General features: G+C 42.1%; 1 protein-coding gene and 1 long non-coding RNA gene across 4 annotated transcripts in view; one reads left to right on the top strand and one right to left on the bottom strand.

Annotated features, from left to right (window-relative positions):
- The window catches only part of LOC127007893 (uncharacterized), a 54,769-nt gene extending 38,471 nt beyond the window's left edge, over window positions 1–16,298 (top strand). The window contains exons 3-4 of the mRNA XM_050879347.1: window positions 10,545–10,673; window positions 14,912–16,298. Of these exons, the coding sequence (XP_050735304.1) occupies window positions 10,545–10,673; window positions 14,912–15,171 (389 nt within the window). The 3' untranslated portion in view covers window positions 15,172–16,298. The remainder of the gene's footprint in view (window positions 1–10,544; window positions 10,674–14,911) is intronic.
- A 524-nt stretch (window positions 16,299–16,822) lies between these two features.
- LOC127007897 (uncharacterized) lies at window positions 16,823–18,930 on the bottom strand. Of its 3 annotated transcripts, XR_007760676.1 has the most exons (4): window positions 18,782–18,930; window positions 17,254–18,141; window positions 17,099–17,176; window positions 16,823–16,940 (listed from the first exon to the last, which is right to left on the bottom strand). It is a non-coding gene; the product is annotated as an uncharacterized LOC127007897 (long non-coding RNA). The 3 variants fall into 3 exon arrangements; XR_007760675.1 differs by having other exon boundaries at window positions 17,099–18,141; XR_007760674.1 differs by lacking the exon at window positions 16,823–16,940 and having other exon boundaries at window positions 17,073–17,176.
- Between the last annotated feature and the right edge of the window lie 2,085 nt (window positions 18,931–21,015).

A 21,015-nucleotide genomic window follows, 5' to 3' on the forward strand; every position in this document is an offset into this window, starting at 1 on the left:
AATGAAGGAAGGAAGTCTGTGCAAGGAAGAAAGGAATAGAGGAAGGAAAGGAAACATGAAAGAAGGAAGAGAAGAATGAAAAGAGAGGCAAGAAAAGGGAGGAAAAGAGAAAGAAAGAACTAGGTAAAAGGAAGAAGGAAATGAAGGAAGGAAGACTGCAAGGAAGAAAGGAATAGTGGAAGGAAAGGAAACATGAAGGAAGGAAAAGAAGAAAAGAATGAAAAGAGAGACAAACAAAGGGGAAGGAAGGAAATAATGAAGGAAAAGAAACTGGAAAAAGGAAAGTAGAGATAAAAAAAAGCAGAATAACACGAGTAGGAAGAGAGAAGGAAAAAATGAAAATAGGAAATGAAGAAAAAAGAGAAAAACACGGAAGAATTACCGATAAAAAGGAAGTAAGCGATTAGGATAAAAGTTAGAGAGAAAAAAAATAATTGAGAGAGGAAGAAAATGGAGCGGAAAAGTAAAGAGAAATGGAACAGGAAAGTAAATAAATAAATAAATGAAAAGAAAAGCAAAGAAAAAGATAAGAAAAGAAAAAAATTAATACAGTTGGAGGATTAAAAAAAACAGATCAAGGGAGAGAGAGAAAGAGAGAGATAAGAGAAGATTGGAAAGACGAGAGAGAGAGAGAGAGAGAGAGAGAGAGAGAGAGAGAGAGAGAGAGAGAGAGAGAGAGAGAGAGAGAGAGAGAGAGAGAGAGTGAGAGAGATAGAGAGAGTGAGATAGAGAGAGAGAGAGAGAGAGAGAGAGAGAGAGAGAGAGAGAGAGAGAGAGAGAGAGAGAGAGAGAGAGAGAGAGAGAGAGAGAGAGAGAGAGAGAGAGTCGATATGAACCACTACGCCCAAAAGAAAGGAGAGATGAGTGCCTCCTCCTCCTCCTCCTCCTCCTCCTCCTCCTTCTCCTCCTCCTCCATTCTTACCTGTCCATTCATTCATCTACCTGCCTATAACTCACCTGAGAGAGAGAGAGAGAGAGAGAGAGAGAGAGAGAGAGAGAGAGAGAGAGAGAGAGAGAGAGAGAGAGAGAGAGAGAGAGAGAGAGAGAGAGAGAGAGAGAGAGAGAGAGAGAGAGAGAGAGAGAGAGAGAGAGAGAGAGAGAGAGAGAGAGAGAGAGAGAGAGAGAGAGAGAGAGAGAGAGAGAGAGAGAGAGAGAGAGAGAGAGAGAGAGTTGAAAAGAGGACGGGAAAGTGATTTTAAAAGTTTGACTCCAGAAGTAATTGAACGCAGAAGTAATTTTTAAAAGCATGAAGTCACGTGATATTAAAGAGCCAACGACTAAGCTGTGTGTGTGTGTGTGTGTGTGTGTGTGTGTGTGTGTGTGTGTGTGTGTGTGTGTGTGTGTGTGTGTGTGTGTGCGTTCATGGTTATCTCACCTGTCACGGAGAGCTAATTAATGAAGGCGTCAGGTACATAGTTAGTCATTTTTCGTCCCTTACCTGTCTTCATTTTTACGGTCATCAGGTAAAAAGTTTCCGAAAATAATATCATCCTCGAATTTCCATTTTTTTCTCTTTTTCTTCTTTTTTTTATTTTTTCCTCCCTCCATTTATTTTTCTCCTTTCCTTTGTTTCATCTGTCTTTTTCTTCCCTTTTCTTTCTTTTCTTTTTTTTCCATAATTTTTTCTCGCCCTTCGTCCTTTTTTAGTTTTTTTCGTCTTCTGAACCTTCTCATCCTTAACCTTTCTCTTTCTTTCCTTTTCTTTCTTCCCCTACCCTTCTCTACCCTTCCCTTCCCTTCCCTTCCCTTCCCTTCCTTTCCCTTTCCTTTCCTTGCCCACCCTTTCCTTCATTTTCTTTCCTCCCCTACCGTTCCCTACCCTTCCCTTCCCTTCCCTTCCTTTCCCTACCCTTCCTTTCCATTCCATTCCACTCCCTTTCCTTCTTTTCCCTTCCCTTCCCTTCCCTTCCCTTTCCTTCCCTGTCCTTCTCTTCCCTTACCCTCCCTTCTCTTTCCTTCCCTACCCTTCCCGTCCTCTGCCTTCCCTTTTCTTCTCTTCTCTTCCCTTCTTTTCCCTTCCCTTCTCTTCCCTTCCCCTACCTTCCACTCCATTCCCTATCCTTCCCTTCCCTTTCATTTTATTCCCTTCCTTTCCCTTCCTTTCCCTTCCCATTCCTTCCCTTTCCTACCCCTCCCTTCCATTCCATTCCATTCCATTTCATTCCTTTCTTCCTCTTCTCTTTCCCTCCATCTCCTCCTCCTCCTCCTCCTCTGTCAGGCCGCATGAAAGACTACTGGTTCGAAGGAAATGAAAACTTGAAAAAAAAAAAAAAAAATGGAAAAGTTTAAATTGTTTGGCTTCAAGTTTTCAAGACCTTTTATATACTTTATTTATATGTTTATTTGTTTGTTTATTTTGTTTTGTTTTGTTAATGTTAAGGAAAACAAAGGAAGAAATGTATGCGACTGGAGAGAGAGAGAGAGAGAGAGAGAGAGAGAGAGAGAGAGAGAGAGAGAGAGAGAGAGAGAGAGAGAGAGAGAGAGAGAGAGAGAGAGAGAGAGAGAGAGAGAATCCAATTTAATGATAGCTACAAGGCGAACCAAGAGAAAAATAATTAATTAGCTTAGGAGAGTAGGAGGAGGAGGAGGAGGAGGAGGAGGAGGAGGAGGCGGAGGCGGGAAGAGGGAAGGGGAGGAAAGAAGGAGAAAGAAAAGGAGAAGAGGAGAAGGAGGGGAGAGAAAAGGAAAGGAGGGTTTGGAGGGGAGTGAGAGAGGGGGAAAGAGGTGAAAGAGGAGAGAAAGAGGGGAGGGAAAGGAGCGGGAAGGAGAAGAGGAGAGGGAAGGGAGAGGAAATGATAGAGGGGAGGGAAAGGAAGGGAAGGTGAGGGATTTTGGGGCGAGGAAAGACGACAAATGGAGGTAGAAGATGGGAAGGGAAGGGACAAGGAGGAATGAGGATAAGGAAGGGGAGATAGATAGGGAGGGAAGAAAAGAAGGGGAAGAGAAAGAAGGAATAGGAGAGAGAGAGGTTCCTTTCTGCCTGTGTAACTCCTTTTCTCTTCTTTTATATTTTCTTCCCCTCCTCCTCCTCCTCCTCCTCCCCTCCTCCTCCTTCTCCTCTTCCTCCTCCTCTTTTATTCTTTTTTTATATTTCTCCACTTCTTTTTTTGTCTTTCTCTTCTTCCTCTTCCTCCCCCTCCTCTCCTCCTCCTCCTCCTCCTCCTCCTCTTACTCCAACTCCTCCTCCTCCAACTCCTCCTCCTCCTCCTCCTCCTCTTACTCCAACTCCTCCTCCTCCTCCGCGCCATGCATGCATAATTTTCATCACAGGAGGTGGAGGCGGCAGGTGACACTGACGGACAGGTGGAGGAGGCGAGACACGAAGGTGGACCAGGTGCTAAAATGGATACAGATGAAGTCGAGGTGTTAGAATGGGTACTTTGGAAGGCGAGGTGTTAAAATGGATACAGAGGAAGTCGAGGTGTGTTAGAATGGGTACTTTGGAAGGCGAAGTGTTAGAATGGATACAGAGATAGAAATGCAAGTGCTGGGATGGATACAGAGGCAGTCGAAGTGTTAGAGTGCGTACACGTAGATTTCAGTGACAGCACCATTAGCACCACGACAGTCAACAATAGCAAGCTGGACATTGAAGAAGAAAAAAAGATAGAAAAAAAGGTTAGTGAAAGAAAAACTAGGCAATTATAGGTAAAAAAAGATGAAGGTACAAAGAAAATAAAGGTGTCGATTTCAAAGGCACCACGACAGTCAACATTATCAAGCTGGAAAGTGAAGAAGAAAGAATATACAGAAAAAGGTTAGTGATAGAAAGGCAAGGTAATTACAGGTGAAAAATATGAAGGTACAAAGAAAATAAAGGTGTCGATTTTAAAGGCACCACGACAGTCAACATTATCAAGCTGGACATTGAAGAAGAAAGAAAAAGATAGAAAAAGGTTAGTGATAGAAAGGCAAGGTAATTACAGGTGAAAAATATGAAGGTAAAAAAAAAATAAAGGTGTCGATTTCAAAGGTAACTCTCTGAGCACCAATGACAACCAACGATATCAAGCTGGAAAGTGAAGAAGAAAAAGAGGTAGAGAAAAGGTTAGTGAAAGAAAGAAGGAAATTACAGAAGGTGAAAAAAGAAATGAAGGTACAAAAAAATAGAAATAAAAAGGGTCGATTTCAAAGGCAGTAAAACAGTAAAAAAAAAATATCAAGATGGTAAATAAAAATAAAGTTAAATAAAGTTTTGGGCCTATTAGTGAAGTAAAAAAACAACAAGGGTACACAAATGAAAAGAAAAAGGTGTAAATTTCAAAGGTAACACTCTTGGCACCTGGACAGTAAATAAAAATCAAGATGGAAATATAAATAAAAAAGTTAGTTAAAGAAGCGTTGGACCTATTAGACAAGGTAAAAAGACAAGGGTACAAAAATTAAAAGAAAAATTAGGTGGAAATTTCAAGGCAACTCTGACGCCAAGGTAGTAAAAAAAAAAAAATATCAAGATGGAAAATATAAATAAAAAAGTTAGTTATAGAAGCGTTGGACCTATTAGACAAGGTAAAAAAAAAAAGATAAGGTACAAAAATATAAAGAAAATGAGGTTTAAATTTCAAGGCAACTCTGACGCAAAGGTAGTAAAAAAAATATCAAGATGGAAAATATAAATAAAAAAGTTAGTTATAAAAGTATTGCACCTATTAGACAAGGTAAAAAAAAGATAAGGTACAAAAATATAAAGAAAATGAGGTTTAAATTTCAAGGCAACTCTGACGCCAAGGTAGTAAAAAAAATATCAAGATGGAAAATAAGTTATAAAAGTTTTGGAGCAATTACAGAAGACAAAAAAAAAAGCATTAAGTTACACAAATTAAAAAGAAGGAGGAGAGGTGTCGATTACAAGGGAACTCAATTTGCATTATAACAGAAAAAAAAAATATCAAGATGGAAAATGAAGCAAAAGTTATTGAAGTTTTGTGGACATAAGAAAAGATAAAAGGAAATGAAGGCGCCTAAATTAGAAGAAAAAAAAAAAGAGGTCCAGGTTATCCCATGACAATGAAAAATTATCGGGGTGGAAAATAAAAACAAGTTAGTCATTTAAGTCTTGCTGTCATTAGCGAAGTAGAAAATATATGTAAACGTACGAAAATAGAGATAAAAAAATGATAAGTTGTAGATTTCAAAGCAAAGCAAGAATAGTAAAAATAAAAATATGAGTTCATAGTAGAAAAAAAAGGGTTATAAAAGTCTTAGAGAAATTAGAGAAGGTAAAAAAAGACTTTGGTACGAAAAAGAGATATGTCAGAGAGAGAGAGAGAGAGAGAGAGAGAGAGAGAGAGAGAGAGAGAGAGAGAGAGAGAGAGAGAGAGAGAGAGAGAGAGAGAGAGAGAGAGAGAGAGAGAGAGAGAAATACACATGAAAAATAAACAACAAAAAAGAAGGAAAACAACACGGGCTGCCTGGAAGTGAAAGGTGGAGGGGGACTAAGGAAAAAAATTACATATGGAAATTCCGTAAAGAGTTTAGAAAGAGAGAGAGAGAGAGAGAGAGAGAGAGAGAGAGAGAGAGAGAGAGAGAGAGAGAGAGAGAGAGAGAGAGAGAGAGAGAGAGAGAGAGAGAGAGAGAGAGTCGAAAAGTAGATGGTAGTGTATGCTCGGGGCTACTAAGTTCTCTCTCTCTCTCTCTCTCTCTCTCGTGCAGGAATCTTAAAGGTAAACTTGTGGGAGACCTGTGGATGGCCCTCTTCCTCCTCCTCCTCCTCCTCCTCCTCCTCCATGTCCACTCGTCTTCCTCCACCTCCTAATTCTTCTCCTCTTCTTCTTCCTTGTTATCCTCCTTCTAAGCATCATCATCCCCTTTTTTCTTCTACTTTTATCTATTATTATTACTATTATTATTATTATTATTATTATTATTATTATTATTATTATTATTATTATTATTATTATTATTATTATTATTATTATTATTATTATTATTATTATTATTATTATTATTATTATTATTATTATTATTATTATTATTATTGTTGTTGTTGTTGTTGTTGTTGTTGTTGTTGTTGTTGTTACTTATATCATTATCATTTCTTCTCTTCCTTTTTCTCCTTCACTGCATCCTCCTCCTCCTCCTCCTCCTCCTTATCGCCTCTCAAAAATAAATCCTAGTTCCTCTCATTTACATTCTTTCCCTCTTCTTCCTCCTCCTCCTCCTCCTCCTCCTCCTCCTTCTCCTCCTCCTCCTTAGGCCTATCTCCCTCCCTTAGGCATAATATTTACATAACCCAAATATTTTTAGGCCTGTTCATTATGTATGGTAATTGCTGCCTCCTCTCCCTCCCTTACACCCTTGAGGCGTGGTAGACAGAGGGCGTCGAAAAGCTGACCCTTCGTTCTCCTTTAGATTTTTTTTTTTTTGTTTCTCTGTTTAGATTTTGCGTGTGTGTGTGTGTGTGTGTGTCTGTGTGTGTGTGTGTGTGTGTGTGTGTGTGTGTGTGTGTGTGTGGTTGGCTTCTATAAAAATCTATCAGTTAGTCAATCAGTTCTATCATCAGAGAGAGAGAGAGAGAGAGAGAGAGAGAGAGAGAGAGAGAGAGAGAGAGAGAGAGAGAGAGAGAGAGAGAGAGAGAGAGAGAGAGAGAGAGAGAGAGAGAGAGAGAGAGAGTCAGTCTTCATCAAACTCATTCCCTCCATCAGAGAAGGAAATCAACCAAAAAAAAGTGACCAAATTACATGAAAGAAAAGAACAACAAAAGACCATAAACTTACATTCTCAAGGTAAAAACAATATACAAAAAAATAAATGAATAAGTAAATAAATAGATAAACAAGAGAATACATATTGAAAAAGGAAATAAATAAAACACCTTTGAATAAATAAATAAAAATACTAAAATAGACATAAATAACAAAATCAAATCAGATAAAATAACAAAAAAAATAGAAATAAATACCATAAATAAACAAATAAATCAATATAGGTACTCATAAATAAAAGGAAATAAATAAAACACCTTTGAATAAATAAAAAAATAGACATAAATAACAAAATAAAATAAGATAAAATAACAAAAAAATAGAAATAAATAACATAAAAAAAAATAAATCAATACATTCAAATAAATCAACTCCACAAACAAAATTATTCATACACTCCATACATTAATAAATCCAAAAGGCGTGTCAGGTGAATTAACCAGGTATACCTTCGGCGGGCAGATTGTCGAGGACCTAATTACCTCACCCTACCTGTCCTAATTATGGCCGCCCGCTCAGGTAAATACGAGGGAAGGGAGGAAGCACAAGATAGGCAGGTAACAGGAGGAGGAGGAGGAGGAGGAGGAGGAATATGGATAATTAAAGGGAAAAGGAGAATTAAGAGAGAGAGAGAGAGAGAGAGAGAGAGAGAGAGAGAGAGAGAGAGAGAGAGAGAGAGAGAGAGAGAGAGAGAGAGAGAGAGAGAGAGAGAGAGAGAGAGAGAGAGAGAGAGAGAGAGAGAGAGAGAGAGAGAGAGAGAGAGAGAGAGAGAGAGAGAGAGAGAGAGAGAGAGAGAGAGAGAGAGAGAGAGAGAGAGAGAGAGAGAGAGAGAGAGAGAGAGAGAGAGAGAGAGAGAGAGAGAGAGAGAGAGAGAGAGAGAGAGAGAGAGAGAGAGAGAGAGAGAGAGAGAGGATCAGATGTGAAGGGATGGAAAATTAAAGGGAATATTAATGAGCAAGAGGGAATTTTATGTGATCGTATGTCTATGAATCTCTCCCTTCCCCTTCCTTTCCTTCTCTCTCCTTCCCTTCCCTTCCCCTCCCAGCCCATCTCGTCCCATCCCATCCCCTCCCTTTCCTTCCCTTTCCCTCCCAGCCCAGCCCATCCAATCCCTTCCCTTTCCTTCCATTCCCTTCTCTTCTCTTGTCTTCCTTTCCCTTCTCCTCTTATCCCATCCCATCCCATCCCTTCCCATCCTCTCTCTCCCTTTTCCTCTTATCCCATCTCATCCTATCCCTTCCCATCCTCTCTCTTCCATTCTCTTTCCTTTTCCCTCCCTTTCCTTCCCGTCCCTTCCCTTCCCTTCCCTTCTGTTACAATCCCTCCTTGATATCAGTTCCAGCAGCATCAATAGTTATCCTTATCTTGTATGTGTCTGTCGTATCGGCACTCACAACATGACTGCTATTGACCATATCACGAACCCCTCCATTGATATCCGTTCCAGTAGTATCAGAATCGTACCTTATCTAACCACGAGTCTCACAAGGCCCTTATGACAACCCCTTCCCTTGAGATCGGCCCCAATAACATCAGTATGCTTGACTTCCCTTCTATCTTTCTGTGAACTCTTTTGTGTATTGATAGACAGATAGATAGACACATAGATAGATAGATAGATAGACACATAGACAAGTAGATAGATAGATGGAGATAGAAAGAAAAGACAGTAATGGGAGGTAGGAAGGAAAGAGGAGGAGGAGGAGGGAAGAAATCAGAGGAGAGATGGAGGAAAGGAGGAATTTGAAATGGAGGGAAAAAATATACCTGGCTTCTCCTCGCGTGTGTGTGTGTGGGGGGGGGGGGGGAAGCCTGCAACACACACACACACACACACACACACACACACATACATATAGCTATTTTTACTGCCCTATCACAAGAGTATGTTTTCCCTGTAGTGTGTGTGTGTGTGTGTGTGTGTGTGTGTGTGTGTGTGTGTGTGTGTGTGTGTGTGTTTGCTCATTAAGTCTACGGTCAATGGTGGATATTTTTCAATAGAACTTTTATTTTTTTAAACATGAATTAATTATACGTATTTTTATATTTGGAGAACGGAAACAAAAATATCAAAGGTCAAATATTTACTGTAAGCATTTTCGTGCTGGTAATATCGATGTATGGACCTAATTACACACACACACACACACACACACACACACACACACACACACACACACACACACACACACACACACACACACACACACACACACACACACACACACACACACACACACACACACACACACACACACACACACACACACACACACACACACACACACACACACACACACACACACACACACACACACTTTGTTAGGTTATGTTTGTATAAAAGTCAGTTAAATTTTTTTTGCTATTTTTTGTAATCAAAGGAAATACATAAAAAAGTCATATTGTTTACCTTAGCGATATTAATAAGACATTCGAGAGAGAGAGAGAGAGAGAGAGAGAGAGAGAGAGAGAGAGAGAGAGAGAGAGAGAGAGAGAGAGAGAGAGAGAGAGAGAGAGAGAGAGAGAGAGAGAGAGAGATTTTCCATTTATATCTTACGAAATCTTCCTCCATATTTATGTCACGGTCCCTTTTTACCATCCCTTCCCCCCTCCCTTCCCTCCCTCCCTCCCTCTTTCCCTCCCTCACTCCCTCCATCCCTCCCTTTCTCTCCCTCTCTCTCCTGCGTCCTGATCCTTCCTCCATCTCCACTTTTCCACTCGTAACCTAATTCTGTGTTCTCTTTTCCCTCCCTCCCTCCCCTCCCTTCCCTGATCTCTCCCTCACCTGATCTCTCCCTCCCTGTCATTTTTTGTTCTTTTCTCCCTCAGCCCGTGGCGGAATAGGAACCTTTGATGATTTTTTTTTGTGTGTGTTTACCTGTATCCACCTGTTATGCTTACCTCTTCCCTTCTCTTCCCTTCCCTCCCCTTCCGTTCTCTATCCTTCCCATCCCTTCCCTTCCCTTCACTTTCTCCTCTTTCTTTCCCTTCCCTTCTCTATCCTTCCCATCACTTCCCTTCCCTTCCCGCTCTCCCCTTTTTTCCCTTCCCTTCACTTCCCTTCCCATCCCTTCCTTCTCCTTCCCTTCCCTTCCCCTCTTTCTCCTTCCCTTCCCTTCCCCTCCCACCCCATTCCATCCCATCCCATCTTGGCCCTTCCCATCCCCTTCTTTCTCACCCTTCCCCTTCCTTTCCTTCTCTCCCCTTCTCGTCCCTTCCCCTCCCATCCCATCCCCTCCCTTTCCTTCCCTTCGCTACCCTTCTCTTCCTTTCCCTTCTCCTCTTATCCCATCTCATCCCATCCCTTCCCATCCTCTCTCCTCCATTCTCTTTCCTTTTCCTTCCTTTCCCTTTCCTTCCCTTTCCTTCCCTTCCCTTCCTCACGGTCTTAGTGCTCTTTAAAATTGGATACGTTTCGCTCACTTACACGTGTCACGAAAGCACTCTCAGTAATTTGTGTGTGTGTGTGTGTGTGTGTGTGTGTGTGTGTGTGTGGATGGCAGAGAGAGAGAGAAAGAGGGACATGTTCTGAGTAATGGAGAATATATATACTTTTTTATTTCCAAATATTACTAAAAATAAAATAAAATAAAATAAAATAATAAAATCTCCCGTCCATTACTCACTCTCGCATGCTTCAATTTGTGGCTGAATCACTTTTTTTTACGTCATATTTTACTTATTTTTCTTCTTCATTACACCTTTCTCTCCCAGCATCCCTGTCTTCCTCGCCTTTCATTAACACCTATCTCACTCCTTTCCTCTCCCAGCATCCCTGTCCTCTCCCTCTCACCTGCCCCACCTCTCATTAACACCTGTCTCACCGCCTTCCTGCCGCAGGGGAGTGTCTGAGGTGCGTCAACTGCACGAGCCTCAAGGACCCCGAGTGTCTGGACGGCATCGGCAGCGAGGAGCAGTGCGCCACCGACCAGACCTACTGCGTCTCCTACATCGGCTTCCTCAAGATGGGTTAGTGGGGCGGCGAGTCTCTTTTCCTGCATCTCCTTCTGCGTCTTCCTCTGCGTCTTCCTTCTTCTGCATCTACTTCTGCTTCTTCTGTGTTTCCTTCTGCCTCTTCTTCTGCGTCTTCTGCGTCTCCTTCTGTCTCTTCTTCTGTGTCTCCTTCTGCGTCTTCTTCTGCTTCTTCTGTGTCTCCTGCCTCTTCTTCTGCGTCTTCTGCGTCTCCTTGTCTTCTGTGTCTCCTTCTGTCTCTTCTTCTGCGTCTGCTTCTGCCTCTTCTTCTGTGTTTTGTTCTGCGTCTCCTTCTGCCTCTTCTTCTGCGTCTTGTTCTGTGTCTCCTCTCATTTTTTTCATTTTTTTTTATTTTTTCATTTTTTTCATTTTCATTTTTCCATTTTTTCATATTCATTTTCTTACCTTTTTTTTCTTCCTTTTTTTCATGTTGTTGCTTTTTGGAGACCCTTTACCTCTCACTTAAGCCGTTTTCCCCTTTACTCAGAATCCCTTTATCTGGACTGAAAATTTTAGTAGTAATCTTTTCAGCCGGGCGAGTGCAACGCAAACCAGCCCGTCCCCTGTGTAATTCTGTACCTTTTAACGTCTCTTTGAATTGCCCGTTCCATTTGATTACCTCCGAAATGGCTGCTCCCTCCCACCCCTGCCCCCTCTCTCTCTCTCTCTCTCTCTCTCTCTCTCTCTCTCTCTCTCTCTCTCCCTAGCGTTTAATTTCTTCCACTTCTAGATTTTTTTTTTTCAAACGCCTTTTTCTCCTACTGTTTCTGCTTCTCCTGTTTTTCTCTTTTTGTTTTGTTTGTTTGTTTCTTTTCCTGTTCCTGCTCTTCTTCTGTTAATTCTTGTGTTGTTGTCTCCCTCTTGTTCTTGCTTCTTCTGTTTCCTTTTTTTTCTGTTCCTCGTTCTTGTTTTCCTTCTCCTCCTTCCCCTCCTCCTCATTCTGTTCCAGCTCTTCTTCTCATGTTCCTTCTTCTGTTTACGCTTCTCCTTCTGTTCCTCTTCCTCCTTACGCCTCCAGAAAGGTTGGTTGATGTTTTCCCGTCTGCAACACAACCCTGAAACACAACTTCCCCTCAACACAACCCTGGATAACACAACTCTCTTTCACTGCACAAAAGTTCTATTACCTGTCTGCCGTAGTTTCCCGTCTGCAACACAACCCTTGGCAACACAACCCTTGGCAACACAACCCTCGGAAACACAACCCTTGGCAACACAACCCTCGCTCACTGCACAAAAGTTTCCATTACCTTCCCGTAGCTCAAAACCCCATTCTTTTTATTTTTTATTTTTTATACAGCAAAGGAGACAGCTCAAGGGCACAAAAAAAGTAAACAATAATAAAAAAAAAGCCCGCTACTCACTTTTCCACTCTCTTTCTCGCCTCATTGTTCCACTTTCTCTCATTTCTCCACTCCCTCCCACTCCACCTGTCCACTCCATTCTCCTCGTCGCTTTTCCACTTCACCTGATCACTCCACTCCCCTCTCCATTTCCTCTTACCTCACCTTTCCATTTCTTTCCACATTTTCTCCCCCCCTTTACCTCCCTTGTTCCACTTCTTTCTCCTCTCCACTCCCTCTCATCTCTCCTATCCACTCCATTCCCCTCTCCACTCCCTCTTACCTCACCTCTCCACTTCTTTCCCCTCTTCAAACCCTCCTCATCTCACCTTCCCTGTCTATTCATCTCACATTTTCTCTCCCCTTTACCCCCCTTGTCCCACTTCTTTCCCCTCTCCACTTCCCTCTCATCTCCCCTATCCACTTCTTCCCCTCTCCACACGCCCTCACCTCACCTCTCCTCACCTTCCCTCCGCTGACAAGGCTTGGGATAAAGGTTCGCTCATATTACAAGCTCCTCCATAATAGTTTTTTTTTTCCCCTTAAGATCAGCTTCCACGGTATTTGTTAACCAGATTCTGTACCCTATATACGAGCTTACTGGATTAGGAAGAGGAGGAGGAGGAGGAGAAGGGAAAGGGAAAGGAAGTGAAGCAAAGGAAGGATCAGGAGAAGAGGCAGAACTACTACATCAATGAGGAACAAGAAAAGGAGGAAAAGGAAAAGGAGGAGCAGAAACAGATGGAAAAGGAATAGGAAAGGAGGCGAAAGAGGAGGAGGGGGAAAAGAAAAGGAGAAGCAGAAACAAAAAAAATAGGAAAGGTGGAGGAATAAGGAATAGGAAGAGGAGGAAAAGGAAGAAGAGGAGCAGAAAGAGAAGAAAATGAATAGGAAAGGAGGAGGAATGAGGAGTAGGAGAAGGAAGGAAAGGAAAAGGAAAAACTGAAACAGAAGAAGAAGTAATAATGGAGGAATGAAAAATAGGAGGATAAAGAAAAGGAATAGAAGCAAAAATAAGATAAACGAACAGAAAAAGAGGAGGAATGAGGAATAGGAAGAGAAATCCATTTTTTTCGTTTCTATTTCACTTGACGGATCTTCTTTTCAATTTGCTATCCTTCCATCTTCTTCTGTGTCTTGTTCTGCGTCTCCTTCTGCCTCTTCCTCTGCGTCTTGTTCTGCGTCTCCTTCTGCCTTTTCTTCTGCGTCTTCTGCGTCTCCTTCTGCCTCTTCTTCTGTGTCTTGTTCTGCGTCTCCTTCTGCCTCTTCCTCTGCGTCTTGTTCTGCGTCTCCTTCTGCCTTTTCTTCTGCGTCTTCTGCGTCTCCTTCTGCCTTTTCTTCTGTGTCTTGTTCTGCGTCTCCTTCTGCCTCTTCCTCTGCGTCTTGTTCTGCGTCTCCTTCTGCCTTTTCTTCTGCGTCTTCTGCCTTTTCTTCTGTGTCTTGTTCTGCGTCTGTCTCCTTTCACTCCATTCCTTTCACGTTTTTTCCCTTCCTTTCCCTTCTTTTCCTTTTTTCCCTTTTATTTCACTTAACGGTTTCTCTTTTCACTTCGACATCCTCTTCTCTCCTTTCTACTTTTCCCTACTCCTCTCTTCTTCATTCCTCTCGTATCTTACCTTCCCTTTTCTTTTCTTCTCTCCTCATCTTTTCCTTCCATTCCCTCTTTTCACGTCGTCATTTTCACCTTCACCTCCATTCTTTCCATCTCACGTTTCTCATCTTCCCTCAACCTCTTACAATTCTTTTCTCTTTCCTTCTCTTCTCTTTCCATCTTTCCCTTCTGTTTCTTCTTTTCCCTTCGCCATCTTTATTCTTTACCTCTCCTTCCTGTTCTTTATCTCAATCCACTTCATTCCCCTCACGTGTCCTTCCTTCCCACCCACTCTTCCATTCCTCTCCCTTATGTGTTGTCTGGGGTTCATCTTCCTGTACCTTTTCCTGCTTCACGGCGCCACATTCGTCTCACGTTTGACCATTTCCCGCCCACAGCCTCCACTGAAACCCAACCTGTCCCCGCTCCTTTTGATTCCTCCTCTCCTCACTTGGTCCTCACTACCGGACCTTCCCTTTGAATCCTCTCTCCACTTGGCTCGTTCTCCCTCTCTCTCTCTCTCTCTCTCTCCTCGCCTCACCTTACCATTCCCTACTTCTCGTGTTACGTGTCGCAGGTTTTCCAGCACAGACTTGCATGAAAACCAAACTGTTCTTTATATTTTTTTTATTCCTTTCTCTCCATTTCGCTTTCCTTACCTCTCCTACCTTTCCCTCCTCACCTTCCTTCTTTCCTCTCACCTTTTTATCTTTCCCTCCCTCTCGTTTTACCTGCCGCACTTTTCCTCCATTTCTCACTCTCCTCACCTCTCCTACCTTTCCCTCTCCTCCTTCTTTCCTCTCTTCACCTCGATAACCTTACCTCTCCTTCCCTTCCCTTACCTCTCGTCTTTTTTGTCGCACCTTCTCCCCCCCTCCCCCACAGGCCAGGCTCAGGTGTTGTTTTGGGGCCTTCACGGAAATTAAACCAACCTCCTTGTGGTTCCTCTCTTTCCTCGGCTCCCATCACCTCTACTTACCTTTCCCTGCCTCTCATTTTACATTCCACACCTTTTCTTCCCATACAGGTCAGACTCAGGTGCTAGTCTGGCCCTGCACGAAGACCAAACTGTCCTCCTTTATTCTTCTCTCCTCTTGGCTCCCCTCACCTGTCCTTACCTTTCCCTTCCTCTTGTCTCACCTGCTGCCTCTCTCCCCCCGCAGGCCAGGCTCAGGTGCTAGTCTGGCCCTGCACGGAAACCAAACTAACCTCCTTTTGATTCTTCTCTTTCCTCGGCTCTCCTCACCTGTCCTTACCTTTCCCTGCCTCCAGTCTCACCTGCCGCCTCTCTCCTCCCGCAGGCCAGGCTCAGGTGCTGTTCAGGGCCTGCACGGAGACCAACATGTCACACTTCTGCGGGGTCCACTTCGAGAAGCTCACCAACAACAGGGTGGAGCGCCTCATGGCCTGCTACCGGACGTGCACCACCGACCTCTGTAACGTGCACCGGATGGAGTACCTCAGCGCCGCCTCCCCCACCCCCTCCTCCAGCCCCACCCTCGTCCTCCTGCTCACCTTCGGCCTCCTCTCCCTCGCCGTCAGGAGGTTTCTAGTCACATGATAATCCGTGTAGGTTTTTGGTTCTTCTTTCTTCTTTTGGTATTGGTGTGTTGTATTCTGCTGTCGTACTGGTGTAGAAAGGGTATCCCACCGCTGCCACCAGTGTATTGAAGGTTATTCGGATTCCACATTGATTTTGAAGACTGGAGATGTGTTTTATAGGTACACTCAGAGCCATAGATGTAGGACAGTTTGACCACCTTCATCACAAGCGCCACGCTGTTACTAAATAAATCACGCGAAAGCCAAATCGATGCTGCGACAATAGATTTTTTTTTTGTGTGTGTGTGTGATAAGTATCGTCAGGATTATCGAAGAAGTACCAAGACCACAGAAAATATTATTGTATGGGCGTCAGTTATAATTTAGCGCGGCCTGTAATGAAGCTGGACTAATTCTCTTATTTTATGGCTCTGGGTACAACTTGATATAAGGGGGGCTTCGACCATCGAGGAGGGTAGACATGGTTCACATACATCAAACTGTATCTAGAATTAACATCTCGACTCTTCAAATTTTATCAGTGTAGAATCTGAATAACCTTTACTCCACTGGTTTCGCTTGCTGCCTCTAATATGCTCTGTTATTCCTCATTCTGGTTATTTTTTCAACTTCTTTTCCTTGTAACCATTTTTTTATGCCTCTTCTGATTTCTTTTCTATTTCATTCTTCTTCCTTTTACTTTTCTTCTTGTTCTTCATGTTATTTATTTGTTACTTTCTCCTCTTCCTCTGTCTTATGCTGTTCCTTCCCCTCTTCCCCTTTCTTCTCCTCCTTCTGCTCGTCCTTGTCTATCTGTCCCTCTCTTCAGACTGTTTACTTTTCTTTTACTCCTTTCAATCTTATTCTTCCTGTTCTGTTTGATTTTCAGCATCCCACCCCATATTTTTCCTCCTACTCCTCCTCCTACTCCTCCTCCTCCTCCTCGTCATCACCACCACCACCACCACCTCGGATCAGTCTTCTCAACACCATCGCGTCGGATTTCTTCTCTCCACCACCACCGCCACCACCGACAATAACAACAACAACAACAAGAACAATACGGCGTCTCAACCTGCTCTGTACTGGTTCAAAACAAGTCTCTGACACGCATATTAATAAACTTTTAAAAATACGATAGAGATTCATTAGTGCTATTATTATTATTATTATTATTATTATTATTATTATTATATTGTAAGTTGTTAAGCCACCAGCCACCACGTTGAAGAGAGAGAGAGAGAGAGAGAGAGAGAGAGAGAGAGAGAGAGAGAGAGAGAGAGAGAGAGAGAAACGCTTCCACCCACCCACCCCGCGCCCTCTAGCGATAAGGTGACGGAATTTTAAGGTCGTTTTTTCTGCCCGTAATCTTGGTCACGTTTCTTGGTTCCGAAGGCATCGTAATTTCGTGGCGACGGAGCTCAAGAAAGAATTGCCGTGCGCGCGTAGGTCACGAGTTCGCAAAAGTTAGCCAGGCCTCAATTTGCCTCCGGAGCGCGTCGGCTTGTTAGCGGCAAAACATGTGTGGATTATATTATTACTTGAGCGTTAGGTTGTTGTTTTTTTATGTTCCTGGGTCGTCTTATAAGCTGGTAAACACAATATCTCAAGGGAACGTTCAGATTAGGGGGGTGGGTGGGTGGGTGGGGGGAGCACTTTTAGATTCGTATTGTTACCTGACTCCTGGGCTATTTTTATTGTGTTTGGTGCGTCTTATACACTGGGAATTGCAGTATCTCAAGGGAACGTCCATATTGGGAGGGAACACGTTTAGATATATATTGTTACCTCGACTAATACGCTATTTTTTGTTGATTTTGGGGAACGTCCATTTTGGGAGGGAGCACGTTTAGATATATATTGTTACTTGGACTAATAAGCTATTTTTTGTTGATTTAGGGGAACGTCCATTTTGGGAGGGAGCACGTTTAGATATATTTTGTTACCTCGACTAATAGGCTATTTTTGTTGATTTGGGGGAACGTCCATTTTGGGAGGGAGCACGTTTAGATTTATATTGTTACCTCGACTAATAGGCTATTTTTTGTTGATTTGGGGGAACGTCCATTTTGGGAGGGAGCACGTTTAGATATATTGTTACCTCGACTAATAGGCTATTTATGTTGATTTTGGGGCGGTTAGTACACCGGCAAATGTAATATCTCAAAGGAAAGTCCATATTGAGGGAGAGCACGTTTAGATTAATATTGTTACCTGACTCCTGGGCTATTTTTGTTGTGTTCGGTGCGTCTTATACATCGACAAATAGTATCTCAAGGGGAAAGTCTGTCTCGGGAAGGAAAACCTGTAGATTGTATTGTTGCCTGAGAGTTGGGTTGTTTTCTTCTGTTCCTCTGTTTCTGGGTCGTTTTATAAGCCGGCAAACGCAGTATCTCAAGGGAACGTCTCTCAAGGGGGTGAGGGAGGAAGGAAACGATGAGGAAAACAATAATACCCTTATTTGTGGATAGGGAACAGCGGGGCTTGTTAAATGAGCTGAGTCGACCAGCCCCGCGGGAAACGTGGCCCAAGTCTTAAGTCTAAATAGAGGGAACTGTTTTATCAACCTTATTTCCTTTTTCTTCAGCGAGGGAATGGTTCATGGGGAAAAAAATATCACCAAAAAAGCCCACCACACGCTGCTCCACTTAAAGAGAACGAGACGTGTGTATAATTTCTTTTACTTCTAATATGGAAGCTTTGATTTATAATGGGTTTGGAAACTTGCCAGACCTGATAATTCATAAAACCTGAATCATTAAACCAAATATTTTTCATCGAAGGTAGAGATACTTTCTGTTTTAATTATTTTCAAGCTCTCTAGGTTTTCTGTAGGTTTTAGTTTTATCTTCTTGCCAGACCTGATAATTCATAAAACCTGAATCATTAAACCAAATATTTTCCATCGAAGGTAGAGATACTTTCTGTTTTAATTATTTTCAAGCTCTCTAGGTTTTCTGTAGGTTTTAGTTTTATCTTCTTGCCAGACCTGATAATTCATAAAACCTGAATCATTAAACCAAATATTTTTCATCGAAGGTAGAGATACTTTCTGTTTTAATTATTTTCAAGCTCTCTTGGTTTTCTGTAGGTATTAAATTTATCTTCTTGCCAGACCTGATAATTCATAAAACCTGAATCATTAAACCAAATAATTTTCATCGAAGGTGGAGATACTTTCTGTTTTAATTATTTTTAAGCTCTCTAGGTTTTCTGTAGGTATTAGTTTTATCTTCTTGCCAGACCTGATAATTCATAAAACCTGAATCATTAAACCAAATATTTTTCATCGTTGATAGAGATACTTTGTCTTTTAATTATTTTCAAGCTCTCTAGGTTTTCTGTAGGTTTTAGTTTTATCTTCTTGCCAGACCTGATAATTCATAAAACCTGAATCATTAAACCAAATATTTTTCATCGAAGGTAGAGATACTTTCTGTTTTAATTATTTTCAAGCTCTCTAGGTTTTCTGTAGGTTTTAGTTTTATCTTCTTGCCAGACCTGATAATTCATAAAACCTGAATCATTAAACCAAATATTTTTCATCGAAGGTAGAGATACTTTCTGTTTTAATTATTTTCAAGCTCTCTAGGTTTTCTGTAGGTATTAGTTTCATCTTCTTACCAGACCTGATAATTCATAAAACCTGAATCATTAAACCAAATATTTTTCATCGTTGGTAGAGATACTTTGTCTTTCTCATTTTCAAGCTCTGTAGGTCTTCTGTAGTTATAAGTTTTATCTTCTTGAAAACGGGCGTAGCTAATGTTTCCAAAAGGGCCTCTACTAATCTCGTTGACGTCGAAGGTAAATGATAACTAACTTACTAAATAGTAGTGAGTCATAAAATCAGATATAATTGAATGTAGTAATAAAAAATGGATACTAACCTCGTAGCTGTTCCAAATAATAACAATCTAACCAAATGAATAAATAAATAATGTCATAAAATCAGATATAATTGACTATGCTCATAAAAAGAATATACCCATCAATAAAAACTAACCCCAAGTGACACAATAATATTTCCTATACTCATTTGTCACTTGTAGCTGTTCTAAGTGATTAAAAAACAAGTAAATAAGTAAATAATGTCATAAGATCAGATATACTTTAATGTGCTAATAAAAGGAATATACCCATCTATAAAAACTAACCCAGAAAGAACACAATAACATTTCCTATAATCACTTGTCACCAGAATTTGGGAGACCTGGTTGCCGCAGAATGAGAGGAAAACCACACAAAAAAACAGACCTCACCCAACTCAGCCCAACTCAACCCAAGCCACCATCCCACCCATTCCTGCTATCCCTTCCACCCCGCCTCGCCCCGCCCCGCCCCGCCGCCCCGCTCCACTCAGGCCGGAAAACATGTAACACTGGGAGAAGGGGAATGAATAAGTACATACTGGGGCGGGGAGCTGCTGGCGGTAGGAGGATTAAGGCTCAGGTGAGGTCATTTTTACCTTGTTTTCGACCCCATTTCACTTCATCTCCCTAGGTGGATTGCGGACAGAGACGAGTTTCCCATTTTTTTCCTACAGCCTCAACGGATATGATGTTTTCCTTCTCCCTCGAGGCTAGCTTTTCATTAGGTTTGGCTACGTGTGTGTTTTTTTATGGCCCAGGAAAACGAGGTACTGTGCGCCATAATGTACTAGAGAAGGGAGGAAGATAGCCACGAATTTCCTTTATATCCTCAACAGTTTCCTCGCGTATGCTGTCCCCTTCTCCCTCGAGGTTAGATTTCCATAAGTTTGGCTACGTGTGTGTTTTTGTGGCCCAGGAAAGCGGGTGGAGGCAACTGTATGCCATAAGGTACTGAAAAGGGAAGAAAATAGCCACGAATTTCCTTTTTATCCTTAACAGTCTCCACGCATATGATATTCCCTTCTCCCTCAAGGCTAGATTTCCATAAGTTTGGCTACGTGTCTTTTTATGACCCAGGAAAGAGAGGTACTGTGCGCTATTTTAAACTAGAGTAGGGAATAATATAGCCACAAATTTGCTTTTTTTCCACTAAACAGCCTCCACGCATATAATGTTCCCTTCTCCCTCGAGGCTAGATTTCCTTTCGGTTTGGCTACGTGTGTGTTTTTATAGCCCAGGAAAGCGAGGTACTGTGAGCTATTTTGAACTGGAGTTGGGAATAATATAGCCACAAATTTGCTTTTCTTTTTTTCCACGCATATAATGTTCCCTTCTCCCTCGAGGCTAGATTTCCTTTCGGTTTGGCTACGTGTGTGTTTTTATGGCCCAGGAAAGCGAGGTACTGTGAGCTATTTTGAACTGGAGTTGGGAATAATATAGCCACAAATTTGCTTTTCTTTTTCCCACGCATATAATGTTCCCTTCTCCCTCGAGGCTAGATTTTCATAAGTTTGGCTACGTGTGTGTTTTTATGGCCCAGGAAAGCGAGGTGCTGTGAGCTATTTTGAACTGGAGTTGGGAATAATATAGCCACAAATTTGCTTTTCTTTTTTTCCACGCATATAATGTTCCCTTCTCCCTCGAGGCTAGATTTTCATAAGTTTGGCTTCGTGTGTGTTTTTACGGCCCAGGAAAGCGAGGTACTGTGCGCCATAATGTACTAGAGAAGGGGAGAATACAGCGACGAATTTACTTTATCCCTAACAACCTCCACGCATATCCTGTCCCTTCTCCCTCGAGGCTAGATTTTCATAAGTTTGGCTACGTGCGTTTTTATGGCCCAGGAAAGCGGATGAACACTACCACGGGCCATAACGTACTACCATGAACTTCCTTTTTTTTTCTTCACTAAACAGCCTCAACGCATATCCTGTTCCCATCTCCCTCGAGGCTAGATTTCCACTAGGTTTGGCTACGTGTGTTTTTGTGGC

The sequence above is a fragment of the Eriocheir sinensis genome, chromosome 36 (assembly GCF_024679095.1).
Source record: "Eriocheir sinensis breed Jianghai 21 chromosome 36, ASM2467909v1, whole genome shotgun sequence".
Lineage (NCBI taxonomy): Eukaryota > Metazoa > Arthropoda > Malacostraca > Decapoda > Varunidae > Eriocheir > Eriocheir sinensis.